Source organism: Juglans microcarpa x Juglans regia, chromosome 3S (genome assembly GCF_004785595.1).
Source record: "Juglans microcarpa x Juglans regia isolate MS1-56 chromosome 3S, Jm3101_v1.0, whole genome shotgun sequence".
Lineage (NCBI taxonomy): Eukaryota > Viridiplantae > Streptophyta > Magnoliopsida > Fagales > Juglandaceae > Juglans > Juglans microcarpa x Juglans regia.
Window position 1 is genome coordinate 25,547,908 of NC_054599.1, and position 19,150 is coordinate 25,567,057.

General features: G+C 37.7%; 4 protein-coding genes across 4 annotated transcripts; 3 read left to right on the forward strand and 1 right to left on the reverse strand.

Annotated features, from left to right (window-relative positions):
• The first annotated feature begins 505 nt into the window (after positions 1-505).
• Positions 506-5,459, forward strand: LOC121257664 (transmembrane protein 87B). The gene is made up of 5 exons (XM_041158798.1): positions 506-875; positions 2,191-3,127; positions 3,267-3,362; positions 4,257-4,393; positions 5,151-5,459. Exons 1-5 carry the CDS (start codon positions 637-639, stop codon positions 5,317-5,319), a joined length of 1,578 nt encoding a protein of 525 aa, XP_041014732.1. The 5' UTR covers positions 506-636; the 3' UTR covers positions 5,320-5,459.
• Positions 5,460-5,605: 146 nt separating this feature from the next.
• On the forward strand, positions 5,606-11,388 carry LOC121257663 (adenylosuccinate lyase-like). The gene is made up of 10 exons (XM_041158797.1): positions 5,606-6,304; positions 6,474-6,617; positions 8,192-8,407; positions 8,537-8,719; positions 9,074-9,295; positions 9,730-9,846; positions 9,928-10,071; positions 10,366-10,467; positions 10,691-10,759; positions 10,984-11,388. Exons 1-10 carry the CDS (start codon positions 6,086-6,088, stop codon positions 11,206-11,208), a joined length of 1,641 nt encoding a protein of 546 aa, XP_041014731.1. The 5' UTR covers positions 5,606-6,085; the 3' UTR covers positions 11,209-11,388.
• A 747-nt stretch (positions 11,389-12,135) lies between these two features.
• LOC121257625 (probable dolichyl pyrophosphate Man9GlcNAc2 alpha-1,3-glucosyltransferase) lies at positions 12,136-15,794 on the reverse strand. Its single transcript, XM_041158738.1, has 7 exons — positions 15,642-15,794; positions 14,487-15,035; positions 14,181-14,364; positions 13,961-14,068; positions 13,263-13,424; positions 12,674-12,926; positions 12,136-12,573 (listed from the first exon to the last, which is right to left on the reverse strand). The coding sequence occupies exons 2-7, from the start codon at positions 14,888-14,890 to the stop codon at positions 12,137-12,139; spliced, it is 1,548 nt and encodes a 515-aa protein (XP_041014672.1). The 5' UTR covers positions 14,891-15,035; positions 15,642-15,794; the 3' UTR covers position 12,136.
• Positions 15,795-16,023: 229 nt separating this feature from the next.
• Positions 16,024-18,965, forward strand: LOC121257628 (partner of Y14 and mago-like). Its single transcript, XM_041158744.1, has 4 exons — positions 16,024-16,299; positions 17,086-17,202; positions 17,831-18,079; positions 18,605-18,965. Exons 1-4 carry the CDS (start codon positions 16,081-16,083, stop codon positions 18,746-18,748), a joined length of 729 nt encoding a protein of 242 aa, XP_041014678.1. The 5' UTR covers positions 16,024-16,080; the 3' UTR covers positions 18,749-18,965.
• Positions 18,966-19,150: the final 185 nt, after the last annotated feature.

The following is a 19,150-nucleotide window of genomic DNA, read 5'->3' on the forward strand; positions in this document are numbered from 1 at the left end:
GCGATAAAATTTGAAAAAGAAAATTATTTATATCACCCATGTTTAGCATGTTTTATTTTTACAGCTTTTTGAGTTACTTGTATCTCTAATTATTGTTTTGAATTCATACCTTAAGCTACTAGCATGCTAATATTTGTATGCATGAATTAAGAACTAGTTGATTAAAATTGTGGATGAAAAAAACAAACATGATTATGGAGATTTAAATAGTGAATTAAAATGAGATAAAAGTTAAAAGTTAAATAAAATATTATTTTTATTTTTTAAAAGAGTTAAATTATTTATTATATTTTATAAAAAAATTATAATAATTATAATAATTATAGAAAATAAGTTAGAGTGAATTTTGAATCCAAATCGCTACTAAAATCTTCACAAAAATCTACAAATTTTATTATTTGAAAATAAAAACTCTAATTTTATCTCTTCGTGGTAGCGTGCTTCTCACGCGCCCGTAACGTTGCAGTGATGCCCATGGCTCATCACTCATGGAGTCTGAGACTCTGACTTCCCCTCTCACCGACAGTGATATTGCTTCTCTCGCACTCTCATCCTCTCTCTCTCTCTCTCTCCCTCTCCCTCTCCCTCCACACCCGCCGATCCGTTCTCTCTCTTTCTCTCTCTCATTCTATTGGCATGGATTTCGCAGCAATTCAAAGAAGTAGCTTTCCAGAGCTCTTCTTCGCCGTTTCTCTCCTCCTCTCAGCATTTGTAATCACCACTACCGATGCCTCAATTCACATCTACAACAACGAACCCTTCGGGGAAGTCGGCAACGCTTTCCTTCTCTCCGGTGGCAGCGAAGGCATCGTTGCGTCTCCCACCTCTGACAACTCCGCCCATTCTTCGATCCGCAATGGCATTTCTTATATCCGGTACTCTATTTTTATCATACATACACAGATGCAGATTTAGATGTAAGTAATCTTATCAAAAAGAAAAAGTATTTGGATATAAGTAATAAATAAGGCGGGATGCGTGAATATGTGGCTCGAGATTGACATTTTGGTGAAATTGGGTAGATCCGAGGTTACAATATCTGCATTTCTTGGTTTATTATTCTGTTTGGTTGCATAGAAGCTGGGGGGAAAAAGTAGAATTAAATATTCATATATCAATACTGAACTACATTGATATAAGTATGAAGCCAATGCATGCCCCAGTTGGTAATAAATAAGATTCTTAATCTTAATAAAATTTTGTTTACCGATAAGATCAAAAGATTGTTAATCTTAATACCTTCACTTTTCAATGCATGCTTTAATTGGTGATGAATAAGCAGAGACAGACTTCGTGTTGTTCTGTAGTGGACACATAAGTATAATTGCAGATTTACGAAATAAATTTCTTGCAGAAACGAAAAAGATAAATCACAAATTGGTTGAGTGGAGCCAAAATCTTTTTTGATAAGTAGGTTGAGTCCCGAGTGGAGCCAAAACGGTGGATGAGATTAACTGCTATGTTGTTCTCTCTCCCCTTCCTACTCATTTTGTCTTTCACTCTTCTCCATCTCTTGTTGGAGGATTCTACTATTCCGTTTCAACTACTTCATTATGTAGAAGAGGTTATACAAAAATCTAAATTTGGGTTTGTAAGTTTGAGTAAACAAAGAGGACTAGTGCCGTGGTTGAATTGGACAGAGAGTTCCCTTACGTTTGTAAACGCCCTTACTTTATGAGGAAGTCTTCTCGTGCTTGGTTCATTTGTACTTGTTTACTGGATCCAATTTCTGGTTATGCTTGTGAAGTCTTTGAATTTACTATGGAAAATGACGAGCTAGAGACCAGAAGACATTTTTCGTTATCACTGTCTTTAGAGCTTTCATCAATTGAAAGGAATCTTGGAAATCTTAGAGTGAAAGGAGTTGAAAAAGAGAACTTGGTCTAATGATCCAAGTATATAACATAATATAGATCTTGTTAAGATTTTAATTTTTCTTTGTACATGCATGCATGCAAACACGTTAATAAGATTTGGGGTGTCTATGTAAGAAAAACAAAAATTAGGTAAGTTTTGATGAGTGAGGTTATCTGTGGGGTGATATGACCAAGGACTGGGTGTAAAAACTTAATGCTTTTGTAGTGGGGTATGTGCTTTTAAGATTTTGCATAAATGTCAGCTTTCTTTTTACTCATTATAATATATGTTATTACTGTAAGTGCAAAACTCTCACATTTTCAGTTTGTATAGATTTGAGAATATCACCTTCTGGAGGAGTAAGGCTGCAGCTGACAAGCATTCGGACATGGAGCATGGTTCCGGGTTGGTACAGGTAATAATTTTTGAGTCGGCTGATCGCAATAATATCGGTGGTTCTGCTTATGGTGGACAAAGAGCTATATGTTGCACCCCTGATCTTGCTAAATTGGAAGGTTGTAAGCAAGGTGAAGTCATTAGGAGACCTTCTGCAACAGATATTAACTGGCCCATTGTTGAAGATATACAGTTCAGCAGAAACTCTTTATCCACAAATATTGTTTATAAGGTGGTTCCCATCACAAAAACTGGGATGTATAACTTGTTTTTTGTAGCATGTGATCCACAGCTAAAAGGACTAATAATGAGTGGGAAAACAATGTGGAAAAATCCTGATGGTTATTTACCTGGTAGGATGGCTCCATTGATGAAGTTTTATGTGTTTATGTCACTTGCTTATTTTTTTCTTAGTGTCATTTGGTTCTCCCAGTATATGAGGTTTTGGAAGGATATACTGCAACTTCAGCATTGCATCACAGCTGTTATTGCTCTTGGATTGTTTGAGATGATTCTTTGGTATTTTGAGTATGTAAACTTTAATGATACTGGAATGAGGCCAATTGTAGTTACAACTTGGGTTGTAACAGTTGGAGCTGTTAGGAAAACAGTTTCACGCCTTCTTATCCTTTCTGTTTCAATGGGTTATGGTGTTGTTCGGCCGACTCTTGGTGGTTTGACCTCAAAGGTGCTTCTTCTTGGAACAACTTACTTTTTGGCATCAGAGTTGCTGGATATTACCGAGTATGTGGGGACAATCAATGACATATCAGGAAGAGCGAGGCTCTTTTTAGTTCTCCCTGATGCTTTCCTGGATGCATTTTTGATTTTGTGGATTTTTACATCTCTTTCTAGAACACTAGAGCAGTTACAGGTATCATATTTTTACCAGCACCTTCTTCCTATTCTAATTTGATCATGGTAGCATTACTTCCTATTTACTTTCTGCATACCTTGCATTATTTTTCTTTTTTTCCATATAACTTCCAGAAACTTATAAAATTCCTGTGCAGGCAAAACGGAGTTCTGTGAAGTTGGATATATATAGGAAGTTCTCAAATGCTTTAGCAGTAACCGTAGTTGCTTCAGTTGCTTGGATAGGATATGAGGTATGGTTTCCTAGTTGAGAGCATATACTTTTTTTATGAAATTAACATTATCTAGTACGTTTTGGCAATTCAATTGCTTGGTTACTCCTCTTGTATAGGTCTTGTGTACTTGGGCTTTGCCAAGGTTTTTATTAATAGAATTCAGATAAAACCATCCTGCATGAGGATTTCTATGATTTTTTTTTTTTTTTTGGTGGGGTGGGGGGGGCAGTGGGGGTTAGTAAGACATGTTGAATGGTTTCTGTTTTCTAGGGGTTGGGCAGGGGTAGAGTGCCAAGAAAGAAAGTACAATTTTATAGAAGTTTTTTTGCCACACTGTTAACGTATTACAAATTTGCTTCACTATGATTCATAATGCAAAAAGCACAGCTAGTGTTTCACCATCTTTTAGGCATGCAAGAAAGGACAATTGATATGGAATATCGTTATGGTTTTCCTTGAGAATATCATGTTACAATGCAGAGGACATAATCTTGGTGCCTAGTGATGTACTTTTGTGTGGACTGTATTTTTTTTTTTTTTTACGGTTCTCTGCTGCATGGCATTTCCTGTGGTTGAGATCATTGGCAGATGAAGGTGTGATGCCCACAAGCTCATCTCTTAGACTATGTTTGGGAGCCTAAGGGGGAGTAGTGAAGGAAAAGAGAGAGGAAAGGAGGGAAGGGAAAGGGAATGGCAAGTGTCTCTTTATCTTTTTGTTTGGTGTGCACATGTTTGCAATTGAATCCCTTTTATTTGTACCTCTATTTCTGTCATATATGTATTCTTGTCCTTCCTTTTGCAAGAATCCCTGCTTCTTGTAAGGTTACTTTCTCCTGAATAGTTGTTTCAACATACTTTCTGTCAAGAGGTGGTTGAACAAGTGTTATGGGTCTGATAAGCTTTACCCAACAGGTTTATTTCAAAGCAACAGATCCATTCAATGAGCGATGGCAGAGTGCTTGGATAATCACTGCTTTTTGGGACATTCTTGCATTTGCATTGCTCTGTGTGATTTGCTATCTCTGGGCCCCATCCCAGAACTCTCAACGGTGAGTTATGGCATGCACATTGCACATATCTATATAGTCATTCATCTGGTTGTACTACTTTCTAATTGAAATTTCTGACGCCAAATATGTTCCATAAAATGGCTTTCTGCTCAAGAATGATCAGAAAACGTTTTTCTGAAAATTTTCTGTTCTCTCAGACCTTAAATAGCTTTGCTGAAGAAGGTTATACGGGGATATACTTGCCTCTGTATTTAGAAAAACTGAACACACTCCGAAAACTCAGAAATCTGCCCTTTTAGGTGGCCTGGTAGGAGATCCTTTGTCATGGGAGACAACCTGACAATGTTTAAGAGTTCAAGTTGACGTTAATATTAGTCGGAACTTGCATGTGTGACCTGCCTACGCCTGATAAAAGCATTATAAGAAGTGGGAGAAGAATATGATGATAAAGAACTGTGAGAAGTGGGACGTGTAGACATCATTTGCCATCTACACTCTTTAGGGCATTGCTGGTCTTCTTTTTTTATTGTTCCTTTCTTTATCGTTACAAAACTGGATGAAGCTTAGAATTCTCAAATCGCTGGTTTTCATTCTTAAAATGGGTCCGACTGGCTAGGTTTTCTCAACTCTTTCCTTATTTTGTTTATAAGAAAAAATATAAAAAAAAAAATAGCTATCTTACCTCTGATTGTTTGGTGGCTAGTTTAATAGGCAAAAATAATCGCATAGTTAACAATTTCTGAAGCCCCTCAGACTTCATTATTGTATTTTGACTCTTACTTCCGACCATATGCAGGTATGCATACTCAGAGGAAGTGGGAGAAGAACCCGATGATGAAGAAGCTCAATGTCTAACCAGGGGAAAGGGGGAGGGTGATGTCAGTTTAGTCAAGCAAGAGAAGAAAGTAGGAACAAATGGTAACTTTGAAAAAGAAGAAGATGCGGAAGAGGATAAGAGAGAATAATCATTCTCCCTGAGAGTAACTTCTATCGGTTGATTGATGGCCCTTGGCATGCAAGGAGGCGGTGTAAAATATTTCTAAAAAGGCTGCATACTTTCCATGATTTTTTTTTTTTTCAATGTTTCATAGTAGTAATACCTCTTTACTCAGTGCATGCACAACTTATGTTGCAAATGATGCTATCAAAAGGAACCAAGCCTTGAGAAAAACATGGTTGGAAGTATAGGATGTCATCGGGGCTGTAGATAAGCACGACGTCGTTGTGATTGTGGTGTCGTGCATGTAAACAACCAAGGTTGAAGGTTTTATTTTTTTCTTTGGTCTCATGAAATGTAACCGAAGTTACCATCTTCCCTCTTCACATCAATTTATCTGATTTTGTGACTATTATTTTTTTATTAGTATTTAATATATAAGACATCAGTAGTGAGAAAATTTATAATGAAGAAGGAGACATAACGTCTTCCTTATCGTGACAAAACCCTTTAGCCGTAAACATGCTTCTCCAACCTAATCGTATTCATAACTGAGCTAAACGAGAGTAGAAGTTCAAAGGAGAAGTACAAAGTATTCCAATCCAACGGTCCAGTTCTCTCCATCATTGCATTAGAGTTGAGAGTGTAGCTCTACCTCTTCACTTGAGTAGTGCCCGACCCACCACCTATCTCCTCCCGACCCCAATTCAAAACGAAGACAGAAGGACCGCGAACTATACTCACGAGCTTCAGCTCTCTGCCTCCTCTTCATTCTTCAAGCTTATATCCTTTGCATGGAGTTTGGTATGGCTTCTTCCAGGGTTTTTAACGGTTATCAATTCTCTTGCCTATGTCCCTCTCCAAGAAAATTTCGGACGCCAGCGGACCTCTCGAGCTTGCCTCCTCGTCTTCGCCCTCTAAATGCTTCGTTTCTCCTTTCTACCCCAGTTTCTCGCAGATTTTGCACGTGCAAAGCCACCCTGAAAGAAACGAATGCCGCCTCCGCGGCAAAGGTATTCCTTTCCTTAGCCTCTTCTTTTTTCTTTTTCCTAGTAGTTTTATTCTCCTGATTGGAATTCTCTATGTTGATACTTAATTAGTCCCGGTTTTTTTTTCCCTGAAAATATATAACTTGTGTTGTTTTAATTTCGTTTGGGGGATGGGTGAATTTTGTTGTTTCAGGTGAGAAATATGGCTGCAAATGACTTTGAGCTTTCAAGTTTAACGGCTTTATCGCCGTTGGATGGTCGTTATTGGCATAAAGTAAAGGACTTGGCTCCTTACACGAGCGAATATGGTCTGATCTACTTTCGTGTTTTAGTTGAGGTGCTTTTCTAGCTTATGGGTGTGTATGCGTGCGACTAATCAAGTGAAAGTACAAGTCTTTTGAAAAATCATGTCCCATTCAAAGGAAAGGAAAATAGTTGTTCTTACGCTAAAATAATCTAACAGTGTTAATGGGTCCCCATATGCTTTTGTCATGCATGTATCATGTTATAAACTCACTAGGTAGAACTCACCCTTGAAAACCGGCTTCTAAGAGAATAATGCCTAGGGACTTATAAACCACCAAGCAATCTCATACTTAATTGATGTGGGATCGTAACAACCACCACGCTACACAGCCGACGTCCACGGCGGTCCCGGTGCTCACACGGGTTGGCTATGCGCTAGGTCTTTCCTAGTCCCGGACGAATGCTGCCATGCCGGCATCACTCCCCGTGCCGTACGATTGCAATCGTGCCAACATGGACTGCATACGTAAGGTGGCTCTGATACCGTTTGTTATAAACCCACTAGGTAGAACTCACCCTTGAAAACCGAATTACAAGGGAAGGGTGCCTAGGGGCTTATAAACCATCAATCAATCTCATACTTAGTCTATGTGGGATCGTAACAAATAGTTGTGTTCTGGAATTGCGTTGAGAAGTTTGATGTTAAGATTTATGAAGATTATATATGGGGTGGAGTCATAAAAAAAATAGTTGACCTAGTTGAGGATAACTGTTTAAAAGAGTTTGATCCACCCAAGAACGTGATAGAGGTTCATGACCTGAATTGGGTATAAAGCTGACTGGCATGGCTTTATCAAGCGGGCTATAAGTTCTGGTTTGTTGGGGAATCGAGCAATAAAAAACTGCCCATACCTGCTTTTCTCAGATTAAGATATTCCTTTTCCTTGTGGAAGGTCTAGGACTTTAGGTAGCATAATTGGTGAGATTGATGCTTTTTCCTCTTCAGCTCTTCTACAGTTCTGCTAGCCTTTAAAATTTTAAATCACGTCATTTTACTTGCTGGTGGAAGTTAAAAGTAGTTAGGGCTTGGGACATTGCTTCTTCCTCTTGCCCCACAACTTAAAGAATTGAGTAAACGGCAAAAGTACTGCTCCATATGCAGGACTTGACAATACTAATGTCTCCTGTATACTTATTGTTGGAGAGGGAAAAAAAAATCTGCCTAGTGTACTGGAATCATCTGTCATAGACTGCATGAGTGAATGTGGTGCCAGGTCTAGTTGTCTGTGATGATGATGGCAAAAAACAATGATGATTCATGAAGACAATTGTAGATTGGGTTTGCTAGCTCGTGAATCAAGATTCTGCGTTGAAAGATTATTAAGTTATCCAGGTTATAGAATCTAGCATGACTACCTCTTCCTGTTTTTGATAACTTCCATAACTATCACCAGTGCTGAATTTTTGGAACTTTTCCTTACCGCAAAAACAAATATATATATATATATATATACACACACACATACGATCTTTCAAAGTTGGTTTATCTATGAACATTTTTATGCTATGTCAATCATCTTCATTATTATTGTTGTTGTTTTGCTCTTTGCGGGAGTATTTAACTACTTTGATGGGTTCATCTTTAACGGAGATACTGTCTGTCAGGTCAAATGGTTGCTGAAGCTTTCCCGAATTCCTGAAATCACAGAGGTTCCAAGCTTCAGCGAAGAAGCTCAGTTGTATTTAGAAGGACTGATTAAAGGCTTTAGCATGAATGATGCCTTGGAAATTAAAACCATTGAAAAAGTGACAAATCATGATGTAAAAGCAGTGGAATACTTCTTGAAACAGAAATGCCAATCACATCCTGAGATAGCTAAGGTTGGGACTCACGTTTACAGTTCCTTCAGACATTGAGATTACCTGGCTATTTCTGTATGGAACTATATGTGTATACAGATTTCACTATGAAGTTTTATAATCACCTGACAATCCTCTTTCTCAATCCAGGTGCTTGAATTTTTTCATTTTGCTTGCACATCAGAAGACATAAATAATCTTGCCCATGCATTGATGCTGAAAGAAGCAATGAAAACTGTTGTATTTCCTGTCATGGATGAATTGGTCAAGGCAATATGTAACATGGCTAAGGATAACGCACACATTCCAATGCTTTCTCGCACTCATGGGCAGGTGATTTGCAATGTCTTGTATATAGTTAGTTAAGTTATGCATTAAAATGTTATTTGCAATTGAGGGGCTGTAAAATGTATGTTGTTCTGTTTTTAGCCAAAAAAGAAAAAAGAATATGTACTTCGGTCTGTTATCATTTCTCGCTCTCTTTTACTGATAAAAAAAATAAAATCATTTCTCAGTCTCTTTCAAAGACTTCCACTCTTGCTGTATGAAGGCAGTGCCAACATTTCATTTGGAAAAACATGATGTGATATAATTATTGAAATATTGAATTTTGATCATTTATATATTGTTTAATGTAAAATCTTACATTCTAATAGATAGAGGTATTATTTTCATTGTCTTCCTTAGCCAGCTTCACCTACAACTTTGGGGAAGGAAATGGCAGTCTTTGCCGTCAGGTTAAGCAGAGAAAGGCGGGATATTTCTCAGATTGAGATAATGGGAAAGTTTGCTGGTGCAGTTGGAAATTACAATGCACATCTTGCTGCATATCCTGATGTTAGGTGGCCTCAAATTGCTGAAGAGTTTGTAAAATCACTTGGACTGAGTTTCAATCCCTATATCACTCAGGTATGTTTCTTGCTCTTATTTTTTCCTTCATATCATCAACTTATCTTTTGGATTAATCCTACACAGATTTTACATTCTTGACCAATATAGTTCACTCATGAATAAAAAGTGCCAAGTAGATGAATCGTTCATGCCTTTCGTAAACATGTTTGGTAATTGGCTTGTGTGCTATGTCAGTATCAATACTTGTTGCGAGTTTGTAGGAAATGAAACGAACTTCATGGATTCAAAATATAGACCATCCAACTTCTTCAGAAAAAATTTCTGTCTCAATGGAATATCATGTAGAGCATGACTACATGAAAAATTTTGTGTCTCAAGGGATGTCAAGTGTACGACATATGTTGATGAATGGTTACTAATGCATTTATTATTCTGGTAACTTACTTTTCCTAAAATTATTCTGCTAATTGAATTATCTGCTTGTTTTGCAGATAGAAACTCATGACTATATGGCAAAACTTTTTCATGCAATTATCCAGTTCAACAATATATTGGTTGACTTTGATAGGGACGTATGGGCTTACATATCTTTGGGTTACTTTAAGCAGGTGAGGCTCTGATACATTCGATATTTGGTTCTCCCCTTATACAAGAAAGGTGACTCATTTCAGGTTTGAAATTTTGAACAGATAACTAAGGCTGGGGAGATTGGATCTTCAACTATGCCTCACAAAGTGAATCCTATTGATTTTGAAAATAGTGAAGGCAATCTTGGCGTGGCCAATGGTGGTTTATCTCATCTAAGCATGAAGTTGCCTATTTCACGTTGGCAGGCAAGACCTACTCCGGTTTCTATTTCACTTTCCTCTTCTTTGGTCCATGTTCTGTGCATTGCTCTGAGTCCCTATGGTACTTTTGAGTCTCCGAGAGATAATGAGAGCAATAGAAACTACCATGTTACTATCCTGTGCATTACCATTTGCTGTAAAAACTGGTTGATTCAACTAAGCCTTCTTAAGCAGTTTTTAGCAAGCTGTTGCATTTATCAAAAAAAGAAAAAAAGAAAAGGCAAGCTAATGCAATTTATGGGTATCAAATAGGTTTCTCACTGTATGTTGTATTTGCAGCATGACTTGACTGATTCAACTGTTCTGAGGAATATGGGTGTTGGGTTAGGGCATTCAATTCTTGCCTACAAAAGTACACTACAGGGAATGGCAAAGCTTCTGGTATGCAATATGATATAGATGAGTACTTATTTTTTGTCATTCATTAATTCGGTGCTGTTAATTTTATGCTGCTACATATTAGTAAACTTGACAGCCGACAACTTCATATCACCTATGTAGAGATATCTCCCTTTGTTTAAAAAAATAATAATAAGTGAAAGAAAAGATTGCTTCTTCCATGTTGGGCATTTTTTCCCCTTATGGAATATGTTTTGAACTCTAGGTCAATGAAGACCGCTTGAGTGAGGACTTGAACCATTCATGGGAGGTGCTTGCTGAACCAATACAGACTGTACGTATCTATCTTGTTAAATTTTTTTTGTGCTCGCAAACACACACATGTACTCCCTTGCATTTAGTCATTTATTTGTATTATAGCATCTCGTTTGAGTATATTGCAATGGCATTTAAATAACAGTTTGGTAAGTTTGAGTTTTCCCTCGAGAAAGAAGCTATCATTAGCAGACAGATCCCTGTTATTGTATTTATTGTACAGCATTTGCCACTTGAATATAGGTTATGCGGAGATATGGTGTTCCTGAACCATATGAGAAGCTAAAGGAGCTAACAAGAGGAAGAGCTGTTACTAAAGAAAGTATAACTGAGTTTATTGAAGGCTTAGTATTACCTGAAGAAGCAAAGATTAATCTATTGAAATTAACACCGCATACTTATGTTGGAGCAGCTGTTGAATTGGGCAGGACTGTAGACATGGCCGTGAATAAGGTGATTTGTTGTTAATGCTTTTTTTTTTTGGAAATAAAGTAAAATGATTGTATCTCGTATATTCGAAATTACCCAGTATCAAGAATTTTGTAGGCAATTTTGATGCAAATATAATCATTGGTTTCTAGTGCCTGTGATTATAGAGTGAGACCAAAACAAGACTATAGAGTTGGATTTGGTGAATGACTTTAAATATTTATGCATTCATATTGGAGGTGATCAGATTCATTGCTCCAAATCACAGAGTAGTAATCAAATCTCATCATCCATCGTTTCTCCAAAAACACCATATCCAATCCCTCCACATTGGATCGGGCTAGTTTTGATGGTTGGAAGGGATTTGATCTCGAAAAATGAACTCTGTAGTCACCTCAGTATGGTTCTTCTGACAACAACAATTTCCCCGTTTGGATAGGATCATCAGAGCAAATCTGATATCGAACCTGACTTTTATTTTTTGTTTTTTGTTTTTTATGTTTTTTATTTTTTGGTTTAAGACCATTTGAATAGTAAAATGAGATGAGATATTTAGATAAAAGTTAAAAATTAAATAAAATATTATTAAAAATATTACTTTTTAATATTATTATTGTTTTAAAATTTGAAAAAATTAAATTGTTTATTATATTGTGTAAAAATTTAGAAAAATTGTGATGAAACTATTTCTGTATCCAAATCGAGCTGAGCTGGGTGTCAAAAAATCAGTTACTGTACCAACGCTCGAGACAGCATGTAACACCAACATGGAAAAATGGCAAAAATCCAGAAAAAGGGAAAAAATGACACAGTGAAGACATGTAAATGAATACATTATGATTGAGAAGACAAGAAAATAAGAAAAAAAAACACTCTGAAGGGATTAAAGTCGTAGAAGCGAATCTAATGTGTGTCTATATATATATAAAACAAGAAATCAGAGTCAATTCTGGGGGAAAAAAAAAGATCAAACAAGTTTCTTTTCTTTATCCATGAAAATGGTGCGTTTCAACGCCCATTGCTTTGCGTTACTGTAAAAACTAAGCACCACGAACTGTGAGAAGCAGAGACACATAATCACAGCTTCAAAAAGGAAAGGATATCTATTGGGGGGCTTCATGGTTATGTAAACAATATGAAGAACAACTGAGCACAACATGAGTAAGGTTGTCACAAAGGAATTGAACGAAAGTCTTTCCCTTCGATCTTGCCTTCCACTTGGCACGTGATAAATAAGGATGAATAGAGCAGACAGTGCAACGTATGGCAGAATCAGTTTGTCACGACATAGAAGGGGGAACATAGAGAACAAAGCATAGAATGTGATCCATTTGAGAAGAAAAGGTTCTTCCAGTGCCAAAAGGCTTGCGGGCAGAAGAGGCAGCAAAATTGACTTCTCATGCACTGTAAATTAAAACATCATCCAGCAACAGAAACAATTTACATACAATGGAAAAAGTTACTTAAGAAAAATAATATTAAACCAAAGTGAAAGGAACAATACCTTGAAATGAGAACATATAGAATGAGAATGCACTATTCAGCAGTCCATAAAGGAAACCTTGGTTGCTTGGAGCACGTATCTGCTGAACCATTGAAGGCAAACAAGTAGAAAAAGTAGCACCAAGGCTGAGAAGCTTCAGTGACTGTGTTGTGAACATTCTCTTCCATTTTATAAGAACTGAGGTGGTGCACCAAAAGTTAGCCACATAATCCTCATATATGCCCCTCTCAAAAGGAGCAAGACGAGAGAGAACCTGGGCATCCACCAAGCTTAAGACAGTCATAAAGATTGGCGAGTCCAAAAATAAACTCATAAAATAATAATTTATGTTCAGCACCTCATATATCTATACCCTATTTAAGAAATTGTCTTTAGACCACATGGCATCTCCCACAATAAACTGGGGGGGGGGGGGGGGGGGGGGGGGGGTGCTGGGCTTGTAGATGGTAAGGTCTCAGGTTAAACCCACTATGAGTGCGTGCATTTTGCTTACCCAGTGCTAGTCCCACCATGCTTGTGAAGAAGAACCACAAAGAACTATGGAGTAAAGTTAATGAGAAATAGAAGCGAATACACAACATCTGCTTACGCTTAAAAAGGCTTCCATAGAATGGAGATATGGCCACCAAACAAGAGCAAATGTTCCCAAGACTACAAGGCCCAGTTTTGATACTTCAAGAAGTGGATTCTGGCGCCTAATACATTTTCCAAAAAGATGACTGAAAAATGCAGGTGCAAAATATGCACTCATCTGCAGTAAACCACAATGAAACATTCACCATAGACAATAAGAGGTCAGGATGAAGTGCAGGCATAACAAATATTTGCTGACATATTTAATTCGGTAAGGCCCCCATTTATTTCACACACATTTGGCTGTATGGAAGAACATTAGATCAGACAACGTATCTCATAAGAGCATTAATGCATACTCTATAAGACAAGTTTTACTAGGCCTTGCTTATATAAAAAAAGATTTACTAGGCCTGACACTCAACAATAGGAAAAACAAAAAAAAAAAAAATGGTACAACCCCTTCATCAATCCATGCATTAAGGCATTCCCTACAACTACACATAAACAGAGACCAAATAGCAATAAGGGCACATGTAGTCATCCCATTGGAAGTCCAAAGCCACAGAAAATAAAGGAGCCCTTCCCTTCTTTTTTGATGTGAAGTTCAGATGTATACACCATTGTAAACTTGAACAAATCAGCATTGGTAGAACCATTGCACCCACTATAAACAATAGATCATGATGAACGCAAATTTGATTTATAAGAGACCTGTTTATGGTTGAGAGCAAGACTGAACAAGAAACAAGCTACTAGTTCTTTGTTAGAAAGAACAGCAGCAACAGCTCCAACAGTAAGGCCCAAGCTGATACAATTGTACTGACAGAATTAATAAGGATGAGAAATCAAACATTAGTAACTTGTAGGAAGGACTTCGAAATTTTAAAGAGAGAAAAAAAGTTAAAAAGCAATGGGAAATTCAGTTTGAAACCTGAAAATGACCATGATCTATTAGCATCAGACACGGATTCAGTAACATAATTGCAATGTGCCATGCTATATCAGTTTTCTGGCCATGTGGGCGGCCAGCATAGTATACAATGACAAAATAGAAGACTGCAGGAAAGAACATTAGTGCATCAGAGGATAAAACCGTCCACCTCATGAGGAGTTTTCTGCAAGAAAGGGCATAGACAACACCGAGAAGCTCTATCAGTACCACTGGTCAAGGAAATAGAAAATTGAAGCCTGTGAAAAGAATATTAGTTAATAGAAAAGTATGTCTGACAATACAAACCCAAAATAAGATTCATGGCCTCGAGAAGTAAAGAGAGAAACTGATTCAGGATGGAAGAATCTGAGAAATAGACCATGGATATAACTCTGGTAGGCAGTAAGGGGAGGATAGTCTAGTCCCCAATAGCTGAGATCATTGGTTGTGCTGTTACGGTACCATTCCTTAACTGGCAAATTAAGGGTGATCTCCATCCAATGCCTCTGTGCCTCAAAGTCCCCATACTTGGGAGGATTCCCAGCACCAGAATAAGGATGTAACGATACGGCCACTCTCACTAATAATGCAAACATAGCAATGCACATAAATGAGGCCGCAATTCCCTTGTGAACCAACCACCACCAAGGATCATCATCAACTGCTTCCTCCTTGTCTTTCATCACCTTCCTTCCCCTACTCTTCTCCATCTGTCTTACACTCTCCAGCCCAAAGCTCGCCAAGATTCCATACTTTTTTCAATAACCTGTATAACACATCCAAAATAAAGCTAAAAGAAGCTATGAAAAGCTATCAACCGTTGGATTCCTGTAATACAGTGTATTGGCTCATAACCTGTATGATGAAAATAGGCAGGAGACAAGGTGCCAAGTTAAACTTTCTTGAATCTTACTTTACAGAACAACATAGAACATGAAGCTAAAAAATATGGACATTTCCACTTTCTGGTGACAAAAGAACAGGAAGGTAATTTAAATTTCAATTCCATACAAATTGTGACCATTTTACGCCAAAGAAAAATCGACTCTTAGAAGTGTTCAGCTGAACAGACATTTTCCAACTCGCTTTCCTAGGAATCTTGTGAAGCGATAATACTTCACGTGACATGGCCTTATCCGAACTTTAGCAGAAAATCAAGACCCACAAAATGAAATATTCTCATGCCTTCAAATCAATTCATGGCAATAATCCGATTGAAAAAATCAAGTAAACAAACGAACCTATCGAGAGTGTGATGCCAAAATATAAGTAAACGACATACCCAGAATCTTAAATACCACATTACGCGAGTTATAGGCATAGACAACAATAACAAAACAAGAACTAGAATTTGACCAGGAATCATGGAATGGATCAAATTAACGAAAGTAAAAGACGAACAGTAAGAAGTACACAAAATCAAGGGAAAAACAAAACAGAGATAGTAGCGAGCCGAAGTACCAAGTTGGGACGTCATTTTGCCAGATCTCAGAGTCGGAGTAAAATAAAACGGAAAAAGCCATGAAGAATTGGCAAAGACACGGATATCCTCTACTCCATTTCCCCAAAAACATCATGTTCGACAAGCGAGAGCTAAATGGGCCGTTGAAGCCCGATGATACACATTCCAAGATTTGTGGGTGCCACGCTAAGACGATTAGTCCAAATGTAGTTTGGGCCATGTAAGCCCGAATTGACACAAAGGCCCCATTATATAATGGGCCAGAATCGTAACTTCATCAACCCGACTAAGTCGGGCTCGGTTCGGTTGGTTTCTGTTATGGGCTATACTGCAAAAATCCGTAAAAAATAAAGGAAAGAAGAAATTTGTGTTTTTACTTTTAAATGCTACTGAACAGAAACAGTGGGGAAGTCCCATAGAGGCGTGGTCGGCAAGATCATGGCGAGCAGCAATGGAGGAGGAGGAGGAGGAGAAGGAAGAGGAAGAGAAGAAGAGGAGCTGCATCGATTGACGGAGCTGAGCAAAAACTTGAAAGAAGGGGAGAGAATTCTTGGGCCAACAAGGAGACCCGACGGTACTCTCCGAAAACCCATCCGGATTAGGGCTGGCTATGTCCCTCAGGAGGAAGTTGGCATTTACCAATCGAAAGGCACCCTGGTACATACCAGCCCTTCCCCCTTGTTTGGATGCTTAGAAAACTCGGGCATCTCTAGGAAAATCATGATATTAGCTTTTTATGTGTTATGCGTACACACGTGCGTACGCAAAAATAAAACTCATCTACCTATCCAAAGGCTTTTGGATTTATCAATAGTTAAGCATAATTATGTGTGTTGAGAGTGTCTAAGCTTATGATTCCGATTCTTATGCTTTGTTTCGTTGTCGAGGAAATCTGTGATTTTTTTAGTTCATTTGGTTGGCGTCAAGAGTGGAATCAGCCGAACAAGTTTTTTTCATTTATTTGACTCAATAATTTTGCCTTCTTGATTTTCTTAGGGCCTGGCAACAAGAAAGATGCAAGAACTTCTAGTTTAGTTGCCGTTTCTGTTTAGGTTCTTAGCAATTAAACGTGGTATTCGCTGTTTTTTGTGTGTGGAAATTGCCTTTAAAAAGTTAAAAATAAATTTATATATGTACATTGCTTCTTTTTTTGCTTGGTTTCTGGCTCAACCAAGGAAAAGTATAGGGAAAAAAGGTGTCTTATTTTATGTTCTTTTCTGTTTACAGATTATTAAAAATATATGTGGAAATCATAGCTCAAGTGAATTAAAGAGTTGTCATAAGCTTAGTTAGAGTTTGAGAATGGAAGAATCACAAATACTCTAAATTCAGCTTACTAATCGCCCCTCGAAGCCAGATTCTTAGGTTTACTCAGCACGCGGGTTCTCTAGCTGGCTTAGTTATCTCAATGGATTTACGCTTCTGTTGTGCTTCTTGATGCAGTGGAAGAAGGAGATGGCCTCGCAGGTGGGACCTCCAGGTTATGATCCTGAATTGGATGCAAAACCCAAGACGAAGGCGGTTAAGAGGAATGAAAGAAAGAAGGAGAAGCGGCTACAGGTACGTTACTTATCTTTTTTGTGCTGTAATTTCAATTTTTAGTTCATTTATCGTTAAATGGTTTTTTATAGTTACTATGTTCAAGTGATTGTCTTGGCTCTAGGCAATCTCTTGAAGAGAAGAATTGGTTTCTTTACTCTCTCGCTTTTTTCCCTTCTAGCATACCAGTGCCGGTTGAGATAATCTTTACTTAGATTACGGGACCCTTTGGAGATACTTCCTTTGAAGATAAATCTAGTTTTGTCCCACAAGATCTTTATGCTTTTACTTCCCAAAGGTTTGCTGTTCTCATATGTAATGCAGTTTATCTTAGGGGGAAAAAAAGAAGAAAAATAAAAAAGAGAGTGAGAGGTACTAAAATTATTGGTGGCTATCAAGGATAAGAGTAGCCATACCTTAATGAAATGGATGGTTACCAAAGAGAAAACATTATGCAAGTTGAACCCCTAGGATTGGTTAAAGCACTAAGCTCACCCCAAGATATAGTGATGCCTTAAGATATTTTTGTGAAACTCCTTTGATGAGGTAGTGCATCGGCACAAGAACTTTTACACTGATCAATGTTGTTGTAAATTAAGATCCTAGTAATCTCATGCAAGTTGCTTGTTTTTGCTGATTTATCCTCCAGGCTGCTCTTGAAAAGGACAAGAATGTGGAACAAGGAGTAGCTGGGGAGATACAAGAGGAAGAAGTCCTACAAGTTGAAGATTTGGGCACTGGGTCGGAATCTGTGAAGCAGTTAGCATCTCAGATGAATGAGCTAACAGTTTCCGTAAATGCCAATATCGTTAGCCCTCCCTTGGAAGCTACTGAGGGTTCAAATTCAGGAAATCCAATTCAAGAGATTGATAAGCAGATACGAGCACTTAAAAAGAAGGTATAATTCATGCATTTAGCCTTCCCTGCAAATAGAAATGAATATATTTTGTTTCATTTTCAATTACTGTGTAACATTTTATTGATCCTGTTATTCTCGATGAACGTATTGGAGTGTCCTTTCCTGTTCTGTTAAAAGATTTGGGTGTCAGTTTGGATAACAATGTATAGGATGCCGATTCGTGGGAATGGTAATTAATAATTATCATCCACTAAGCAAGAGAAGAGTGGCCATCTTAGATCTCATTGAATTTTGTGGAGGAGAATAGAGGTGTGTTTTGCGATCCCCAAATCAAAGAAACTCTGTTCTTTTGAAAGGGAAAAAAAAAAAAAAAAACTAGGGTATTCCAACTGTGTGAATTGAGTGCCTTGATGGACAAGGCACAACTAATTGATGAGGTTGTAATTGTTGTGGGTATACAAGCAAAAGAACAGATTTAAACCCCTTTTTGTTGGTTCAATTGGAGGGACGCACGAGGGAAATTGTTATCAATTAGCTCACCTTATTGTTTGTTTATTCCTTCAGATTCGACTTGCAGAAGGACAACAACAGAAAACTGCACAAGATATGAAGCCAGATCAGTTGGACAAATTGACAAAGCTAGAAGGCTTTCGCAAGGAGCTAAGACTTTTGGAGGATAAAAAGGCAGAAATGGCAGCATCATCATAAACAAATTGATGGGGAGGAGAAAGTTAGAAACAGATCCTTGATGCTTTTTCCTTGATCAAAAAGATAAGAAAGAATCCTTGTAATGGTCGGAAGTGGAAGTTCCATCTATCTAAGATTCGGTTTCTTATCAGCTGCTTTATACCACATCCCGATTGTTCAACCACGCTTGGTTATTCCATACAGTAATTACTAATTATTCATTCCTTTCGAGTTTTCATTGAAATTTTAATCACCTTCTGTTCCACTACTCTTGCTTACACGAACGATCCCCTGCCTGCTTGTTGGACATATCTCATATAAGAAAGTGCAAGAAATTTCTCGACAATATCCTATGACTCATTTCCCCCCACACTCAATTAATTATGAAAGAAAAATGCTAAATGTATTTGAGAAAAAACTTAC

What these genes read in the sequence shown, in the direction of transcription:
- LOC121257664 (XM_041158798.1), top strand. Translation starts at nt 637, where the DNA reads ATGGATTTCGCAGCAATTCAAAGAAGTAGCTTTCCAGAGCTCTTCTTC. An exon ending in TTGCTTGGATAGGATATGAG is followed by an intron (nt 3,363 to 4,256) that starts GTATGGTTTCCT and finishes TTTACCCAACAG; the next exon opens with GTTTATTTCAAAGCAACAGA. An exon ending in CCATCCCAGAACTCTCAACG is followed by an intron (nt 4,394 to 5,150) that starts GTGAGTTATGGC and finishes GACCATATGCAG; the next exon opens with GTATGCATACTCAGAGGAAG.
- LOC121257663 (XM_041158797.1), top strand. Translation starts at nt 6,086, where the DNA reads ATGGAGTTTGGTATGGCTTCTTCCAGGGTTTTTAACGGTTATCAATTC. An exon ending in ATGCCGCCTCCGCGGCAAAG is followed by an intron (nt 6,305 to 6,473) that starts GTATTCCTTTCC and finishes TTGTTGTTTCAG; the next exon opens with GTGAGAAATATGGCTGCAAA. An exon ending in TTTCTCGCACTCATGGGCAG is followed by an intron (nt 8,720 to 9,073) that starts GTGATTTGCAAT and finishes TGTCTTCCTTAG; the next exon opens with CCAGCTTCACCTACAACTTT.
- LOC121257625 (XM_041158738.1), bottom strand. Translation starts at nt 14,890, where the DNA reads ATGGAGAAGAGTAGGGGAAGGAAGGTGATGAAAGACAAGGAGGAAGCA. An exon ending in TTGCTCTCAACCATAAACAG is followed by an intron (nt 13,425 to 13,960) that starts GTCTCTTATAAA and finishes GGTTTACTGCAG; the next exon opens with ATGAGTGCATATTTTGCACC. An exon ending in CTATGGAAGCCTTTTTAAGC is followed by an intron (nt 12,927 to 13,262) that starts GTAAGCAGATGT and finishes GTGGATGCCCAG; the next exon opens with GTTCTCTCTCGTCTTGCTCC.
- LOC121257628 (XM_041158744.1), top strand. Translation starts at nt 16,081, where the DNA reads ATGGCGAGCAGCAATGGAGGAGGAGGAGGAGGAGAAGGAAGAGGAAGA. An exon ending in AGAAGGAGAAGCGGCTACAG is followed by an intron (nt 17,203 to 17,830) that starts GTACGTTACTTA and finishes TTTATCCTCCAG; the next exon opens with GCTGCTCTTGAAAAGGACAA. An exon ending in TACGAGCACTTAAAAAGAAG is followed by an intron (nt 18,080 to 18,604) that starts GTATAATTCATG and finishes TTATTCCTTCAG; the next exon opens with ATTCGACTTGCAGAAGGACA.